We start from the raw sequence: 19011 nt of genomic DNA on the forward strand, positions 1-19011 counted from the left end.
TTTACGAACATTCAAATAAAGACACACAAATAATGACAATACACTAAAATTAAAAAAATAATAAAAAATAAAGTAAATATAAAAAGTACAAATAGAATAAGATAAGATATACTTTATTTGTCCCCCATTAGGGGACATTCTTTTGTTACAGCAGCTTACAACACGGGACAGGGGAATACAACAATGTACTAACATAGTTAAAAAATTTAATAACAATAATAATAGCAACGACAAGGGTAAAATATAATATAATTAAATAGAATAAAATATAATAAAATAGAATAGAATAGAATAGAATAGAATAGAATAGAATAAAATAAAGTAATAATAAAATAAAATATGGTAGCTATTACAGATGTATAAACACTATGTACACATAATAATAAATAAGATAAAAGAACAAACAAAGAACACAAATGTTAAGTGTTTATTTGAAGTCTTCAGGTGATGTTGTGGGACAGGTGATCAGGGGGCGGGGCTTCCTCTCCCCTCATAATAAATGTTTAAAGTCCCGCGCGCTCCTCCTCCCCCCTTTGGTTGCGCATTTCCGTTACCATGACGTCACTTCTGGATGTCAATATGCGGCTCGGTGCGGCGCTGGGAAACGGAACCACTGGAAGGATGTAAACCCAGCAACCAGCGAAGACCAGCCTACAAGAAGACCCCAAACCTTACTGCAGGGAACCCGTACCCTCTGTCCGGTTCACAGACCCCCCTCAGCGGCTCTCTCTGGGTCCCTGTCCCCCCCCTGAAGCAGCAGAGCTCCAGCCTCCCAGCCTCTCAGCCTCCCAGCAGCCATCTTTACAGGGAGAATGTTCGGGGCCACACGGCGGGCCTGCTCGGGCTCTGTCCGGGCCCGGGTGATGCTGAGCCCCGCGCTGCTGCTCTGGGTCACCGGGCTGCTGCTGTCCGCCCTGCCGGGACTCACGGAGGGGAAGGACTGCGACAAACCGTGCATGAACGGGCAGTGCAACACGGCCACCGGGAACTGTGTCTGCTTCCCCGGCTGGGTCGGGGACCAATGCCAGCACTGCGGAGGGCGCTTCAGGTACAGTGAACACACAGACTGGATCAAGCTGCTCTTATCACTCACACAGGCTGTGTGTGTGTGTGTGTGTGTGTGTGTGAGAGTGTGTGTGTGTGTGTGTGTGTGATCTAACCCTGCTCTGATTCAGAGGCCGGGTTGTTATTCAAGAGCTGCAGAGTAATAGAGTTACACACCTGGAGCCTTTATAGACCGGTCTACTACCATTACCTCCTCTACTACAGCTGCTGCCATCAGTGGAGCATAGCATGCTTTATCATGGGGTGTAATTCACTGGTTATAATAAGCTGTGCAGCCACTTAGATGATCCACAAATGTCCTATAACGTTATGGACAAACCACGTGACATCTCCCACTATGTGTACACGCTGCATCTTGATGCTGCTTGAATCACCTGACAATAATGTGTCCTGTTATCTAATGAATGCTGGTTATAAAGCATTCCTGGGGGTGAACTGGACTATGTTACATTGCATAATATATTTAGCCTTAGAGAAATCATCTCTCAGTTTAGCACTCATTTACTTTTGCTTCTCTGGCATCTGAATCCTGAATAATGTGCATTTTCCAGACTGAGATGTGCACAGAACACATCTATCAAACACTATATGACCCTTTTGGAATAATCAAATCCTCATGCTGATCACTGTCCACTCAGATGTGATGACATCTACCAATATTTGTACATGTTGCATTTTGGATTTTGCAGGTCTTGCTTGCCTGTGATCACCTGACAATAGAGGATATAGTTGAATAGTTGTTTTCCTTAATACATGCTGGTTATAAAGTGTTCCTGGAGGAAGCACTGATTTACTTTTGCTTCTCTGGCCTCTGAAGCTTGAATAATGTGCATTTTTTCACACTGATTGTATATAAAGTTGTAAAAAGGGGGGAAATACCCGACTACTGTGGTGGCAGGGAATATTTACATTTCAAAATCTTCACCCCAAGTGCACTGAAATGACCATGCAAATGTGCACATAATATATCTATCAAAGGCTCTATGAACCTTTTGGAATAATCGAATCCTCGCGTTGATCACTGTCTGCTCAGCTGGGATGACATCTCCCAATATTTGTAGACGCTGCATCTTGGATTCTGCAGGTGCTGCTTGAATGTGATCACCTGACAATAGAGGTTTCCTATCATCTAATGAATGCTGGTTATAAAGCATTCCTAGAGGTGAACTGGGCTATGTTTCATTGCACAATCTATTTAGCCTTAGAGAAATCATCTTTCAGTTTAGCACTGATTTGCATTCACTCACACAAACACTTAACTTTTGCTTCTCTGGCCTCTGAAGCTTGATTAATGTGCATTTTTTCAGACTGAGATGTGCACAGAACATATCTATCAAACACTATATGACCCTTTTGGAATAATCAAATGCTTGTGTTGATCGCTGTCTGCTCAGCTGGGATGACATCTCCCAATATTTGTGCATGCTGCATCTTGGATGCTGCAGGTCCTTCTTGAACCATACCAGGGCTGTAATTTTGTGCAGTTTTCCTTAATAAATGCTTGTTATAAAGTCTTCCTGGAGAAAGCACTGAATTACTTTTGCTTCTCTGGCCTCTGAAGCTTGAATAATGTGCATTTTTTCAGACTGATTGTATATAAAGTTGTAAAAAGGGGGGAATACCTGACTATTGTGGTGGCAGGGAATTTTTACATTTCAAAATCTACACCCCATGTGCACTGACGTGACCATGCAAATGTGCACATAACATATCTTTCAAAGACTCTATGACCCTTTTGGAATAATCGAATCCTCGTGTTGATCACTGTCTGCTCAGCTGTGATGACATCTCCCAATATTTGTACATGCTGCATTTTGGATTTTGCAGGTTCTGCTTGCCTGTGATCACCTGACAATAGAGGATATAGTTGAACCATATCAGGGCTGTAATTTCGTGCAGTTTTCCTTAATAAATGATGGTTATATAGTCTTCCTGGAGGAAGCACTGATTTACTTTTGCTCCTCTGGCCTCTGAAGCTTGAATAATGTGCAACTTTTCAGACTGATGGTACATAAAGTTCTAAAAAGGGGGGAAATACCTGACTAGTATGGAGGCAGGTTATTGTGCACTGAATCGACCATGCAAATGTGCACATACTATATCTATCAAAGACTATATGACCCTTTTGTCTACAGTCGGCTCAGCTGTGATGTCTCGCTGCAGACAGTGCTGAGAGTTATGTAAACAATGCTAGCTAGCTGCTGAACGAAACATGTGACACATTTCTAAACCACCACATGCGTCCTCACCTGCATTCTATGTGCTACAATAAAAGGTTTACATATCAGATTAACATACGCCAATTCAAACACATCAGTGATACACAGATGGAGCTGTTGTAGAAGCTGTAATGTAGCAAGGCGTCTTGTGTTTGTAAGCAAACCGCAGAACACAGCAGCCAAAACAAACACCAGGTTTGCATTTGTTTTCATGAGGCTTGTTGTACGCTTCAGTGTGTGTGTTGAATGTTGAATAATTAACAGTGAAACAGTGACTGAAGGGAACTTTACAAGATGCAACCACTGGAAAGACATGAAACCAGGTGATTTAACCTACAATGCCTGTTTACTCCACACAGACGGGAGGAAGCAACGTTGCTGCTGTGTTGCATTTGTTTACCTCACATTTAAAGCCCATTGGTGTGTTTGGGGTTTCTGGTACTTCTGGAGCCAGCCTTAAGTGGACGCTCCATGAACTGCAGTTTTTAACACTTCAGCTTTGGCTTCAATTCCTCACAACCAGAGGTTGCCACTTAGTCTGACCCTTTAGCTGCAACTTGTTTTTGCAGACAGTTGAGACATCATCTTGAGTAACTCTGTGGTTAGTCTTTGTCTACCTGAAAAGCTCCCACATTGCAGACTTCCTCTTCTCCAGAGGATTCAAAAGTTCACTGCTTGGTCCCTCTGTTGTAGTTAAGCTAACTGTAGTGTCGCCTCCGTATCTCTTGTTAAGAACGACACGTCAAGCTGGTGCACTTCAGGTGTCACTTTGTTTTCTTTCTGTCTCTTAAGTTTAAGTATGGTTAAAAGTGAAACCAGTTAATTGCTGTGTCTTCAAGTTCACAAACACTGAAACTGAAATCAGGAAGAATAAGATAGTTTGCATACCAGACTCAATCAATCAGACTTTATTTATAAAGCGCTTTTCATACAATGACACTGTAACACAAAGTGCTGTACATAAAAACAACTTAAAATAGAATAAATAAATAAAAATGAATATATATATAAAAATAAAAAGAGCCCCCATCCTAATCCCAAACCCAGCCACAACTCCAAATCCACCCCACAATCCTAAGAACACAATATATGCAACAATAATAATAGAAACAATGAAATTAAAATAAATAAATGAAAAATAAAAAGAAGATGCTATACTTAAAATTAATTAAATCAAAAATAAATTCATTAAATAAATTAAAAGTGACTAAAAATTGAACTTGTTATAAATAAATAAATAAATAAATAAAAAATAAAAATAAAATGCTATACTTTAAATTAATGAAATCAAAAATAAATAAATTAAATAAGTTAAAATTGACTAAAAATTGAACTAGATATAAATAAATAAATGAAAAATAAAAATAAGATGCTATACTTTAAATTAATTAAATAACAAATAAATAAAATAAATTCAAATGGACTAAAAATTGAACTAGATATAAATAAATAAATAAATAAATAAATAAATAAATGAAAAATAAGTAAAAAAAGAAGTTGCTGAACAAACTGAGGAAAAACTCATGATATCTTAATGAGGAAACACTGGAGGTGAAATAAGATGTTAAAACTCAACACAGGAAATTAAACTCACCAAAATAAAATACATTTCTAAGATAATAAAACACTAAAATATTAAACTATTGAAAGAGAATAAGATGTTATACTTAATATAGATAATAAAAAAAATACATTAATAAAATATTATAAATAAAAAGTGACTAAAATTTGAACTAGATAATAACTAAATAAATAAATAACTAACTAAATAAATAAATAAGTAAGGTGAAATAAAACTGTTATAAGAATAAAACTCAGTTAAAAGTGAGACTAAAAACTGTGCATACCACACCATCACCCTACCATGAATCAAATCAGGGGAATCCCTTCAGCCTCACAGCCCTGTTCATAAACTCATATCAGCCTGATGATATAGATCAAGCTTTAATGCTTTTACATCCCAGCCAGGTTTGATTTCTGTATCTCTTGTGAGCACACGCGTTGATCTCTGTGCTTGTGTTTGTACTGATGGCTTCTTGGCAGCGTGCCCGCAGGTGAACAAAAACAAGCCTTGAAGCTGCTCTGAATCCAGCCCCAACTTGTCATTGTTGTCCAGCTCTGCAGGACTGTAAATACAGGAGGTGTCAGGCTCTCTCTCTTCCCCCCCCATAGGACAGGACTGGATGGGGGTTTGTCCCACTAATCAGATCACTGTCTCAGTGCCATGTCTGTTTTTACAGCCGAGCAACAAGGTGAGGCTGGAGGTGAGATCCGTGGAAGCATCTGAAAGGTAGAAGGGAGGCAGAACCGACAGCAGACTCGTCCTCACTTGACCCCCCCCATCTGCACACATCTCTGTTAGCTTTGTGCAGCTGCTCACCCTCATCTAAACAAAGTGTACTCTGTCTGTGTGTGTGTGTGTGTGTGTGTGTACATACCGTGTGATCACAAATGCAGAATGCAATATAACTGTGCCAAACATCAATATACGCTTTTTCAGACAATCAGCGCCGCACATCTCGCCCCCTTTGTGCTCGTTAAAATGTCATTTCCCATCAGGGCGAGGGTTTATTCTGCTCCTTTTTGCTTCTGAAAATTGTCCCGCAGCACTCGATGACAGCTTTGTACAGACAATATAAATGATGATTGCACTGTTGGCCGGTTTAATGTGCCGCTCCGCACACCCCGCTGTGCTAACACAAACAAGCATTTAATTAGGAAAACAACTTCTCACCCAAATTCACTTTCCCTGCTTGAGTCAGATTTGAGCCGAAACAGAGATGTTATACATCTGATCTGCTTCTCTTCTTGTTTGTAAGCTAGCTGCTCGTCTTCTAACGTGGTGATAAGCTAGCTTGTCTGTGGAGCTTGAATATATCATTTCAACTGTGCTCTCTCTTGAGGTATTGGTTGAATATTTTCAGGAGCTACAGGTAGGGATGCACCGATCCGATCCTGGTATCGGATATCGGCTAGATCGGACTCAAAAAGCTAGATCGGATATCGGTGACAAAGGATATATAGTGCCGATCCATACGGCAGATCTACTCATCTTAGATCTATGCTTTTCTGTGTTTACAGTAATGTGCGTCTCCTACGTCATCAGCCGGCCAGTCTGTGCATTTTTGCCCGGTGGAGCATGATGGAGGATAACTACAGAGGCTCTGCAGTTTAGCTGCATGTCACGCTTCTTTTGCTAACAACTCCGTGGGAAACTTGCAACATGTGCAGCGGTAATGTTTCGACGGATGGAAGTCAGGCTGAAAAATATAATGGGAGCCCAAAGGAGGAAGTTTACATCAGCTGTAGCCGACTGCAAAGAAGGAAGAAACCTTCTATTAATGGATTCAAAGTGTGATGGATTGGATTTCATTATTCTGGATCCTTGAATTTAAGGGATTCCAGTCTCTGGTTTAGCACTTGGAACCCAGGTACAGTTCACCATCAAGTCAGAAAAGCCTGAAGTTGCCAAAGCATGATTCTATCCTCACATTAAGGAGTAGAGATTGTTAAATCAATACCAGGATTGGATCAGCTAGTATCCCTGCATCCCTAGTTACAGGGTGGGGCTGGGAAATAATTCGATAACGAGAATTATCGCCATATAATTTTTCTCAACATAAATATAACAAGTAGTCGATGAAAATGTGATATATATACATTTTTTAAAAGTTCTATTTTTGGGCTTTTTTGCTTTATTGACAGGACAGCTGAAGAGAGACAGGAAATGTAGGCAGTAGAGAGGCGGGGGAGGACATGCAGGAAATGATCGCGGCCTGGAATCGAGCCGGCGACCTCTGCGACGAGGACTATAGCCTCTATATGTGGGGCGCTAAAGGCTGATTTATACTTCTGCGTTGAATGGACGGCGTACCCTACGCCGGGGGTCCGCGTAGCTCCCGTACCTACGCCGAGGCCTACGCACGTAGCTGACGTGCACCTCCTCCAAAATGTAACTCCCCGTAGAGCCGACGCGGACCTCAAGCCCTGTGATTGGTCCGCTCGGCAGCTTTGTCTTTCCCGCATTTACAGCACTTCCGGGATCCCGGACACCGGCCGCACATCGGCCGTGTATTTCATCTCCTCCTCTCTATTCTTCATGTAATCATGTCTGTATGATAAACAGCAACATGTATCAGCTGTAGATTAACATAACACGCTCTGAATCTCTGTGGAAAAGTAAACAGAGATCGTAGTGGGGCCGGAAGCAGGCGGCCGGCTATCAGAGAGACCGCACTGCCCTCAGGCGTTTTGGCGGAGAATTGCTGCACGACACGGACACACCGACGCACAAGTATGTGGTGCTCATGTCTGCGTCAGCCCCTGCTGCGTAGGGGAGACGCAGAAGTATAAATCAGCCTTTAGACCGTTAGGCCACCAGCACCCCAAAATGCAATATACTGAAACCTCTAATTACACCCCACAACCACTGGAAAGGGAGCGCTAATGTGCCTTATACGTTAGTTACCATCCAACTTTAAAGAAGAAATAGAATCTACAAACAAAAACTTCACTAAGATCTCATCTTAAAGACCTGCTTCCTGTTAGCACCGTCAAAAATAAGGGATTCAAGAAGATTACTAAATCCCAGACACAAGCTAACAAACCATTTGGTTTCTTTATCTTTCACTCAGGGGCAAAAATCTGCCTTTAAATTTAAATGAAATAATGATTTGATATTTGTTGTGATGATTAGCGATATCGACTGATATGAAAAATGTCATTATGATAACACCTTTTTCAATATCGCCCAGCTCTACTACAGGGCACCCTCCCCTTTTTTTAAACATCTGCTATTCTCTCTCATGCTGCCTCACATCAGAGTCAGACTGAGTAGATAAAAGTCCTGCATCGTCAAACACCGGGCGAGGTCAAGGAAAAGGGAAGCTGGAGCTCTGTGCACATTAGCAGCGCTGGCTCCTCCTGAGTGGATCTGGACAGGTGGAATGGAGGCTGAATGGCTCCTGAGCTTCTAGTGTTTCTGCACAGCGGGGCTGAGTGCTCTCTGGGTGGAAGGACTCATCTTGGTTGTGGTTAAAAATCAGCGGCCCGCTGCACTCAAGTATTAATTGGAACAGTCCATCACTGGCTAGCAGCTAGCGGCAAAGAGTTGTTAGCTTGGGTTCAAGTAGAGGAGAGAGGATCTGAAGGGCTGCTATAAATAACTATTTTCATTACTTACTAATCATCCTATTATCTCTCTGTGATAGTGATTGGGTAATCTGAATGATAGTAGACTTATTGATCATCAGTGGTGCTTGGATCCCAAGGTGTTTTTTTATAGTGATTAAAGCTCCAGTGAGCAATTTTTAGCAGGTTCTGAAAACTCACTGAAACCAGCACTGATACCTTTTATATGGCCTTAAAATGCAAATGAAACCATGAGTGAAGGAATTATTATTTCTATCATATTTTTTATGAATGTCTGAAATCACTGCTGCAGGGTAGGTGTCAGGCTAGTTGATTGCTAGCTGCAGAACAACCTTTTCAACTGCACAGATTTAGGGATGGGCATTTCAAGCCAAAATACTATTCGATAATCATTGACATCTATTTGAATAATCATCCCCACGTCCCATTAACAGCCTGTTTGTGTGGCGGTCGCGTTAACCAGCAGCAGGACGAGGTGCTGCTAGTAGCGAGCGCTAACAGCGTCTGTCTGGATCTTTATGTCAGTGTTTCTATGACGCGGCGTGGCGTGTGTGTTTACATTTTACAGCCATGCTCAGTCTTTGGAAATACATGTGCAGTAGTCATAGACTGTAAAAAATATGGACGTAGTATCCGTGACGTCACCCATCTCTTCCTGAGCGCTGTTTTGAAGCCAATCGTCGGCGGCAGCCATATTGGAAATGCGGAACTCAACCAATCATAGTGTGACACAAAGAGGAGGAGTTTAAGCCTCCTAGCCAACAGCTGTCAAGACAGTCATGTCCTTATTTGGGCAAAAAACTGTCTTATCTTAATATCTTCTTAAATGTTGCGTTATAAAAAATTCACCCCCGTACAGTGTGTGCCGATAGAGAGATTAGCTACGTAGGGCCAACCAGGCTGTAAACATGTTTATTAATGCTGCAAAGATCGTCCTTTTTGAATGGGTGTGTATGTGGTTTCCTGTGTTTCCAGCCTCAAGTGGATTCTCGATGAACTGCAGTTTATAACACTTCCACATGGGCTTCATATTTTAGAGACCGGAGGTTGCCGCTTGGTAGAAGTGTGAGATTCAGAAATGGAAAAAAAATCACAATTGTTGCTAATGTGTTCTTCTTCTTTTGCTATTTAATGCGGTTAGCAAACAGCTTTAAGACACTCTATCGCCACCGTCTGGCGGGAGTACTGTATTACAACCAGAAACCAAAAACGATGACAATTTTTACTCTTAAAATGTGAAAATATTCAAAGTAACTCTTCCATTCTTATAATTGAATGAATATTCGAATATTCGAAAATCATCGCCCATCCCTAATGCAAAGTAAAAACTTGACTGCACAGAGAAAATCTGAGAGCTACTGGATCAGTTCAATGACTTAACATGTAAAGTAAGAGCTCTGATGGAAGAGGAGGAGGAGTCACTCTAGGCTTTGGCTTGGGATTGGTGGCTTTCATGCTCTGAATTGAAAGTCCTTGATCTTCTATGGTACTGGTTCTCAAAGTGGGGTCCTGGGACCCCTGGGGGTCCGTGTACCATAGCGTGGGGGTCCGTGAAATAATTTGAATACATTTCTAATAAATTATAAAATTGTACTGTGTCATTAAAAACAACATACACCATTGTTATGATACATTTAGTGGCTCCAAGGGATATGTGAGTCTTGCTACTGTTAATTTTCTGAAAGTGTTTAAGATCAATTACTTGAAAAGTATAAATGCTGTCATGTTGAGTCCACAAGGAATGAAATGACCCTCTGTTTTTAAAGTATACAAGTGGTATTTACATGATTCAGATTGAAGTGTTATCTGTCTGAAGTATTTACATTGATAAGTTTTACAATACAAATAGTTCCAACGGCATCTAAGAGTGCAAATGGTAAGCATGTGCTAAATCTGTGTTACAATTATGAGGTGGTCCTTGGAAAATGTTCTCACCTGTAAGGGGTCCCTGGCTCCAAAGAGTTTGAGAACCCCTGTTCTATGGTTTGTCAACAGAGGTAGCTTAAATACTGACATTTGTCCTTTTTTATACACTTAACAATTTCGTCCATACCTTCATTAATTTTCCAGTTAACTATCATTGAAACCCAGTTCTTCATGGCCCACATTGTCTGGAGTTAATGTGAGCACAGTTCTGTTGAACCCATCCTCCTTTCTGCTCATGAACCTGGAGTAAGTCTGTTACTGCTTCAGCGCCTCAGCCGGCTGAATGCTGAGGGTGAGCGTCCCTGAGGGGATTATTAAAGTTAAACTAAGTTTTCTCTGTGCTGTCTAAGTTTGTCCTCTAACTTCTTAAAAAAACACACTGGGATTACTGTGGTCTAAGCTTCCTGATGGATGATGCAGTCCGGTCTGTGTTTGTGTTTGTCTGCAGGAGGAGTGACGGTCTGAGCCTGAGCTTGACTAATAACACAGCAGGACACTGACTTACACTGTAATGCTTATTCTCTCAATTAGCGCTCCTGTGCTGCAGTCTGCAGCGTTGTCAGCGATGCTGTAGCTGCATCACTCAGACAAGCTCATTACCATCACAGAGTGATAAACTTCCCGCGCTCTGATCCAGGATCTGCCTGGAATCGGGGCTGTGTTGTTTTTGTTAGTGCGGTCAAAAGGGGCCGATGGTTTTTTCATGGGAGAGCCTGCGGTCTGCGGCCGTGTTTAGCATACAGACAATGCTGCCATACAAGGCTGGCTGAGGGCTGGTATAAAAAAGCAGCTTTCTGTGGCAGGGTCGTGCCAAGATGGAGACTCGGCTTACCATGAGGGCCAAAACCAACACGCAGGAAGAGACGGGGGGAACAGAGCCGTGTGTTTGTAGCGTAGAAATGAGATTATCTGATTCATTAGAAGATATTTCAAACTGGCATATCTGTTTACGTCATTGTATTAACTTCCTGCACTACAGACAACACAGAAAATCCCCCAAAATATGTAAACAACAGTGAGTCTGTGATATCCTGCCATGCAAAGGGAAGTTTGTTGCAGATCTCTGCTTTTCTGAGTCTTCCCCCTCTGTCCCGGTGGAGCTGAATGAAATTAAGTTTGTCTTGCCCTCAGCATTTAAACATTACTTTTGATAAGATTATAATACGACTTCCCTCTGAGGGCTTCTCTGGACGATTTGGAGACCTTTTTATTTTGTGATAAGTGCTCATATTGACTCTACCCTTGTCTCAGATTAAGAAACTCCTATGGGACACCGTTTATGTTGCTTATTAATTTTTTCAATCAAGTTTCCCAATGTTGTCTGTCATATACAGTGTCTCACAGAAGTGAGTACACCCCTCACATTTCTTCTAAAGATTATGCACAAGGCCTGCAAATAGTTTACTAAAGACAAGCAGACTAAGGACATGGATTACTGGAACCATGTCTTGTGGTCTGATGAGACCAAGATAAACTTATTTGGTTCAGAAGGTGTTAAGCGTGTGTGGTGGCAACCAGGTGAAGAGTACAAAGACAAGTGTGTGGTGGTGGGAGGGTCATGGTCTGGGTCTGCATGAGTGCTGCCGACACTGGGGAGCTACAGTTCATTGAGGGAACCATGAATGCCAACACGTACTGTGACATACTGAAGCAGGGCATGATCACCTCCATTCAAAAACTGGGCCACAGGGCAGTACTCCAACATGATAATGACCCCAAACACACCTCCAAGACGGACCCTGCCTTGCTAAAGGAGCTGAGGGTGAAGGTGATGGAGTGGCCAAGGACATGGATTACTGGAACCATGTCTTGCGGTCTGATGAGACCAAGATAAACTTATTTGGTTCAGATGGTGTCAAGAGTGTGTGGGGGCAACCAGGTGAAGAGTACAAAGACAAGTGTGTGTTGCCCACAGTCAAGCATGGTGGTGGGAGTGTCATGGTCTGGGTCTGCATGAGTGCTGCCGGCACTGGGGAGCTACAGTTCATTAAGGGAACCATGAATGCCAACATGTACTGTGACATACTGAAGCAGAGCAAGATCACCTCCATTCAAAAACTGGGCCACAGGGCAGTACTCCATCATGATAACAACCCCAAACACACCTCCAAGACGGCCCCTGCCTTGCTAAAGAAGCTGAGGGTGAAGGTGATGGAGTGGCCAAGCATGTCTCCAGACCTAAACCCTATCGAGCATCTGTGGGACATCCTCAGACGGAAGGTGGAGGAGCGCAAGGTCTCTAACATCCACCAGCTCCGTGATGTCATCATAGAGGAGTGGAAGAGGACTCCAGTGGGAACCTGTGAAGCTCTGGTGAACTCCATGCCCAAGAGGGTTCAGGCAGTGCTGGAAAATAATGGTGGCCACAGAAAATATTAAGACTTTGGGCCCAATTTGGACATTTTCACTTAGAGGTGTACTCCCTTTTGTTGTCAGTGGTTTAGACATTAATGGCTGTGTGTTGAGTTACTTTGAGGGGACAGTAAATTTACACTGTTGAACAAGCTGTACACTGACTACTTTACATTATATCAAAGTGTCATTTCTGCAGTGTTGCCCCATGAAAAGATATAATTGAATATTTGCAGAAATGCGAGGGGTGAACTCACTTTTGTGAGATACTGTATATTCAGTCCGAACGGGACTGTGGGGAGGATGTCAGACACCAAGGATCAGAGAGAAGAGGTAGCTCATGCAACAAAGGTCTGAATTTAAACCGCTCACATTTCCAGTCTTTGCTTTGCTAAATCGACCAATCAGCATTCATTAATCATCCATTGACCTCCTCTGAACTCTGTCTGAGGCAGAACAAACCTCCTCTTCACGTTTCAGCTCATCATCAACAAACCACCTCACAGTAAAGGTGTGTGAGTCCAACAGATCTGTGTGTCTGGGAGCTGACGTGTGTTAGCCCTCCTCTGTAAAGGTTAATGGAAAACCCTCCCTGCTGCTGTAGAGTCTGACTTGTTGACGTGAATTGTCTGCTGGCTTATTTATTTATTTATTGCTCATCCTTAAAAACGCCAAAATGTGAAAACCAGCAGATGTGATTTGTCCGTATTTGTGAGAGAGGGCACTTTTATCTTGTTTGGTGGAGCTGAGCCGTGACTGCTGCTCATGATGTTGAATAGTTTTGCCTTGAGGCCGTACTCCACTGATATTCAGGCTCTGATTTAATTATGGCCTCCAATACAAAAGACAGCTTTATGGTTCTCTGTGCTAAGTGTGCAGAAAAACACACTATTGTAGTTTTTTCTATATTTTTGTACGAGAGGATAAAAAGAACGTGTATGAGTTGGATCTTAATCAAACTGCATCAGAAATAAGTCTAACTTTATTCAACACCCATGGGTATTGCACTGCATAAGTCATGTCTCAAATCAATCAATCTTTATTTGTATAACGCCAAATCACAACAAACGTTATCTGAAGACTCTTTCAAAACAGAGCAGGTCTAGACTGTACTCTATGTTCTATTATTAACAAAGACCCAACATCAAGACAGGATAAGATCCAGTCCCATCTAACAGACAGGACTCACACAGGGCTTCCACCAGATCCGTGTATGGTCAACATCCACTGTTTGCAATGCAGCACAGAGCAGGACCACCAGACAGCTGGAGTCATGTGACCGAGGTTTTCCCTCGGCAATCACCAAATCAAGGATTCTCCTCCTCTCCTCATCCATGTTGTCTTTCTGGTCCTCTGAAAACCTCTGACCTTTTGACTCCAGGCCTAGCTCCGCTCATCATGACGGTTTGTTGTTTTAGTTAAGTGAAATACGATCTGGTGATAACACAGAGTGTTTTATTCTGAAAATTAACCGGATGTTTTTATTTTGTTTTGGTGAAACCTGACTTCCTGTCCCGCTCCATCTGCTCTGTTGAGATTGATGTATCAACTCCGGCATCCAGCAACAATAGAAGTCTTGCGTCTCTGATCCGGAGGGCTCCGACCTGCTGGTTCAGAGATGCAGCCGGAATGCAACAGAGCAGGAAGTTAAGTTAACACATTGACTAGAATAGAAACCTATCAGATCTGGTGCCGTGACGGATCGGAGACGGACCGGACACTGATCTGGTGGAATTTGGCCGTCAGTCTGATCTCATCTTAATCCACCATGAGCAGAGCACTTTGCAGCATTTAGCAAGTTACAGTGGCAAGGACAAACTTCCTTTAACAGGCAGAAACCTCCAGCAGGACCAGACTCATGTTAGACACACATCTGCTGAGACCGAGTTGGAGAGACGGATAGAGGGAGAGGCCGCTACAGCAGCAACTTATTAAATTACTCTACAAAAAAAAAGGTGTCATTCAGGTCCCATTTTAAAAAATATTTGCAAACCCCGTGCAAAATCCAAGTCTCAAATCATCACCATGTTGTCCTGGCATCAGAGTCCCTTTTCTGGCGTTCTCGGTTTTGTTATCGCCTCTTGCACAGTCTGCATATTAGTCCACATTCATCCTCAGGCGCTCTCTGGAACCCGTTTGAAGGCCAGACTCGCTTTACTGAAGGCCCCGCTGAGCGAGCAGCCTGCCTGCCCTCTGCAGAGACTAATGGTCCCCACTGCTGAGCTCTTCTGTCTCCCGCTTACTGATGCACAGAGACTCACACGTTTGTTCCAATCCTTTTTTGAATTTCACGCTCATCATTAGGTGGAGATTGAAAACTTTCCCTGGCAGGTATACATAAATATCAGGCTGGTGGTGTCTTATGTACAGAAATCTTTCATCTGCATCCAAAAAAATGTGCACTTAGCATATCTGTGATGTGTATTTTTAAAGGACAGTGTTTCCTCTGTGCAGGAGGAGGAGGACTTTAAAGCTCTCAGTGGAGACCGGGTGCATTTTAAGGCAGATGAAATTTGTGCATTAAAAAAGCCCTCCCTGAAGTGCGACTGTAACTCAAGCTAACGCTAAATTGTGAAACCTCAGTGACTTGGAAAAATGCCACAGCTAATAATGTATGAAATATTTATTATGCAATATAACTGACTTATTGCTTCATTTGGGCGACCGGCCTTTTGCTGATTTTCTGCAAGCCATGTTAGTCTCACCGCCCTCTTTGCAGTCTCAAAGTTATGGCACTGACAACGCAGTGATAATTTATTCCTGATCATCTTGTGGTTATTTTTGCGTGCATGTATCGGGTACATTCAACCCTTAATGAAGGTTTGATGTTGGGAATATCTTCTTATTAGTGTGCAAAATCACGTGAAGTGCTCCACCACTGGAATGCAACTTTACAATGACCGTGTTTTACTCTCTAATTGATTTAAAGTCTCATATCAGCAGCTCGTGGACGTCCAGTTCATCTGAGGGGAGAGCCCTTCTCTCTCTGTCTGAGCATGCTCTTTCCCCCCCCCTCCAGCCTCCAGCCTGTGCCACTGAACGGCCCTGTTGTCGCCTTTCAATGAGAAATCGTGTTTGCTCTGCTCTCATGCGGCACCACTTTGCCATTTACAGACCACTTGGCTCTGCTGCAGGGACTCTGTTTGCCTGAGAAGGAGCGCTTGTTGGGCATCGCCATTCAGAGCGCACCTTAAGTGTTCCGATTTGTTCTGTCAGGAGATCTTTGGTTTCTAGTGGTTTCACCGTGGTGAAACATCTCTTAGATCTCGGGCGATCCTTGAACAGTGGAGGTTCTTTTTCTTGGAAGTCCCTGCTTTGCACACAATGACCCTCTTTGCTGACGGGACAAAGCAGTGAAGGGTCATGTCGGGCCACATTCGATCAGAACTAGTTAAAATGTGGATGTGGTTCAACAACACAGGAAGTGCTTGTAGTTGTCCCCGACGGACACACTGAGAACTGGTTGACCTTTCTAGATTCTGAATCTGAGGATGAACTCAATTAAAATCATGTTAGGGTTAGAAAATACAGGAAACACTTGTTTTAGTGCCTTTAATGAAGTCTGGTTGATGAATAGATAACAGTCCCATGTAAAATGTTGATAGGGTAGCATGCTCGAGTGGGTGGTTCTCAACTTGACCAGTCTAAGGACCTCCTCGATGATGCTGTGGACCCTGAATTCTGAAATTTGTCAGCTAATGTCGAGTGACACCAGCATTAAGGAGCTTTATGACTTACTGAGTTAGTTTGAATAAACTACCCTACTTATTACAAGCAGGATGTGTCACAGAAAACATGTCCTTCAGAATAAAAGCAAAGCAAAGACCTTTACCCAAACTTCAGGCACATATCTGGGCCAAGTGAAAATAGTTCTGTGACCCATTTTTGGGACCCAACCCACCAGTTGAAAACCAAACATGTGGTGCCCAACTTCAGGTACACATGTGGACCCACTGAAAAGTGTTTTGCGACCCACTTTTGGGACCCTACCCACCAGCTGGAAACCAAATCTCTGGTACCCAACTTAAGGCACACCTCTGTACCCACTGAAAATGGTTTTGTGACCCACTTTTGGGACCCTACCCACCAATTGGAAACCAGTTGTCTGGTGCCCAATTTCAGGCACACATCCGGACCCACTGAAAATGGTTTTGTGACCCATTTTTGTGACACGACCCACCAGTTAAAAACCAAATCTCTGGTGCCCAACTTGAAGCACACATCCTGACCACTGAAAATGGTTTTGTGACCCACTTTTGGGCCCCAACCCACCAATTGGAAACCAGTTGTCTGGTGCCCAACTTCAGGCACACATCCGGACCCACTGAAAATGGTTTTGTGACCCATTTTTGTGACACAATCCACCAGTTAAAAACCAAATCTCTGGTGCCCAACTTTAGCACACATCTGGACCCAATAAGAATGGTTTTGTGACCCCTTTTTGTGACCAGACCCACCAGTTAAAAAACAAATTTCTGGTTCCCAAATTCAGGCACACATCTGGACCCACTGAAAATGGTTTGTGACCCACTTTTGTGACCCGACTCATCAGTTGGAAACCAAATCTCTGTTGCTCAACTTCAGGCACACATCTGGACCCACTAACAATGGTTTTGTGACCCACTTTTGGGACACGACCCACCACTTGCAAACCAAATCTCTGGTGCCCAATGTCAGGCACACATCTGGACCCACTGAAACTGATTTCATGACCCACTTTTGGGACCCAACCCACCAGTTGGAAACCAAATCTGTCCATCCCTCTAAAAGCACTGGTTCCTCAGTCTTCTGGAGGTATTTTCAGCTTTGCATAGTCAAGCTAACGACTGCCTGCTGTACAGATCTTCTAAGTCTGAGTGGACTAAAAGTTAAGTCTGGTCCAGCATCACACACAGAGGCTGCAGCAGAGTTGGACTGCGTGCACAAACACAAGACATTTTCATCTTGAGTTATTGACAGTGTCTCCAAAGTGTTTGTTAGCATTCAGTTCAGCACTACTAAAAAGCACAGTCATTCAGCAGGTTGAGATCGGGGTGTGTGATCTGAGGTGTGTTACATTTAACAGAGCCAGGACCCGGGAGCTTCAGGTCCTCTGAGGGAGCTCTGTTTGTCTGAGAGCTGAGAGTCCCTGCAGACCTCGGGGGTATAAGCACTGAGACGTCTGTAATTACAGCGCTGGTGTACTTGTTAGTGAACCGCTGAGACCTGTAGAGGTAGAGAGGGATGTATAAAAGTCTCACAACACTTACAGTCTAAACATTGATCACATAATATCCAACAGAGCCTCTGTTGAGAGTTTGAGAAATACTGTGTGCTAAAAGTTCAGATTCCTTTTTACAGAATGCATTTTATGGTGAAACTGTCACCTGGACTGTAAACATGTCAGCTGATAACCAGTAACAGTCTGCAGAGATAGCAGAGGAGCATTGTTGTTATATAGAGTCATAAGTTTGGCCTGTTAAAGTTAACTTAACAACTCCCTTGGCCTTGGACATTGAGCCGCCCTGCCCACTCAGCTGGAGCTGTCGGCCTGTTTCTCTGCAGGCTGAACATTTCAAAATAAAGACTTTCAGCACACTCGTTGCTTAGATGCAAAACTTTGTATTGTGTAATACACAACTTCTGCTGTTTTTACTTTCACAGAATATTAAGTTGGGTAGTGATTGTGAAAGAAAAGCTTCTTGTTTTGGGGAGTTATGTGATGTGAACAGAAACCACATTTGGTTTAAATATTAATCCACATGAAGCCGAGAATAATTTACAGAAGAGCAGCAAGGCCAGGCGTACAGGGAAGTGAAGAGGGAGGTGTTTTTAAACTTTCCGTCCAAAGAGAACGTTTAACATTTTCAGACTCAAGCTAAAATGTAAAAAAAAGGCAGAATTTAACATTTTATCTTTCGAGCTGCAACAAAAATAAAACTGTTCTCCTCATATTGTTTTGTTTTTCTAATGATCAATGTTTGATTTTGAAGTGTTTTAATCAATTTGACATTTCCTATCCATTTTTAACATTTTAACTCAATTCTATTGATGAAAAATAATAATGAGCTCCCTCTTCTCTGACTAAATGTCAACAAGAAGGCAGAATTTTTAAGATTTTACTTTGTACTGCAACAAATGCAAAACAAATGTCAAAAAAGGCAGGTTTTAACATTTTACTTTTGAAATGCAATAAATACAAAACAAACGTTAAAAAAGCCTGAATACTTTTGAACTGCAACAAATGTCAAAAAGGCAGAATTTTAACATTTTACTTTTGAACTGCATGAATACAAAACAAATGTTAAAAAAGACAGAA

General features: G+C 42.5%; 1 protein-coding gene across 8 annotated transcripts in view; it reads left to right on the forward strand.

Moving 5' to 3' along the window:
* The first annotated feature begins 536 nt into the window (after nucleotides 1–536).
* The window catches only part of atrn (attractin), a 252196-nt gene continuing 233721 nt past the window's right edge, over nucleotides 537–19011 (forward strand). For 6 of the 8 annotated variants that reach the window (XM_034674875.1, XM_034674877.1, XM_034674878.1 and 3 more), the window contains exon 1: nucleotides 537–1048. In XM_034674875.1, coding sequence (XP_034530766.1) covers nucleotides 813–1048 — 236 coding nt within the window. In that variant the 5' untranslated portion in view covers nucleotides 537–812. The remainder of the gene's footprint in view (nucleotides 1049–19011) is intronic. The other 2 variants (XM_034674883.1, XM_034674876.1) reach the window with 2 other exon arrangements.

The sequence above is a fragment of the Notolabrus celidotus genome, chromosome 22 (assembly GCF_009762535.1).
Source record: "Notolabrus celidotus isolate fNotCel1 chromosome 22, fNotCel1.pri, whole genome shotgun sequence".
NCBI classification, from domain to species: Eukaryota; Metazoa; Chordata; class Actinopteri; order Labriformes; family Labridae; genus Notolabrus; species Notolabrus celidotus.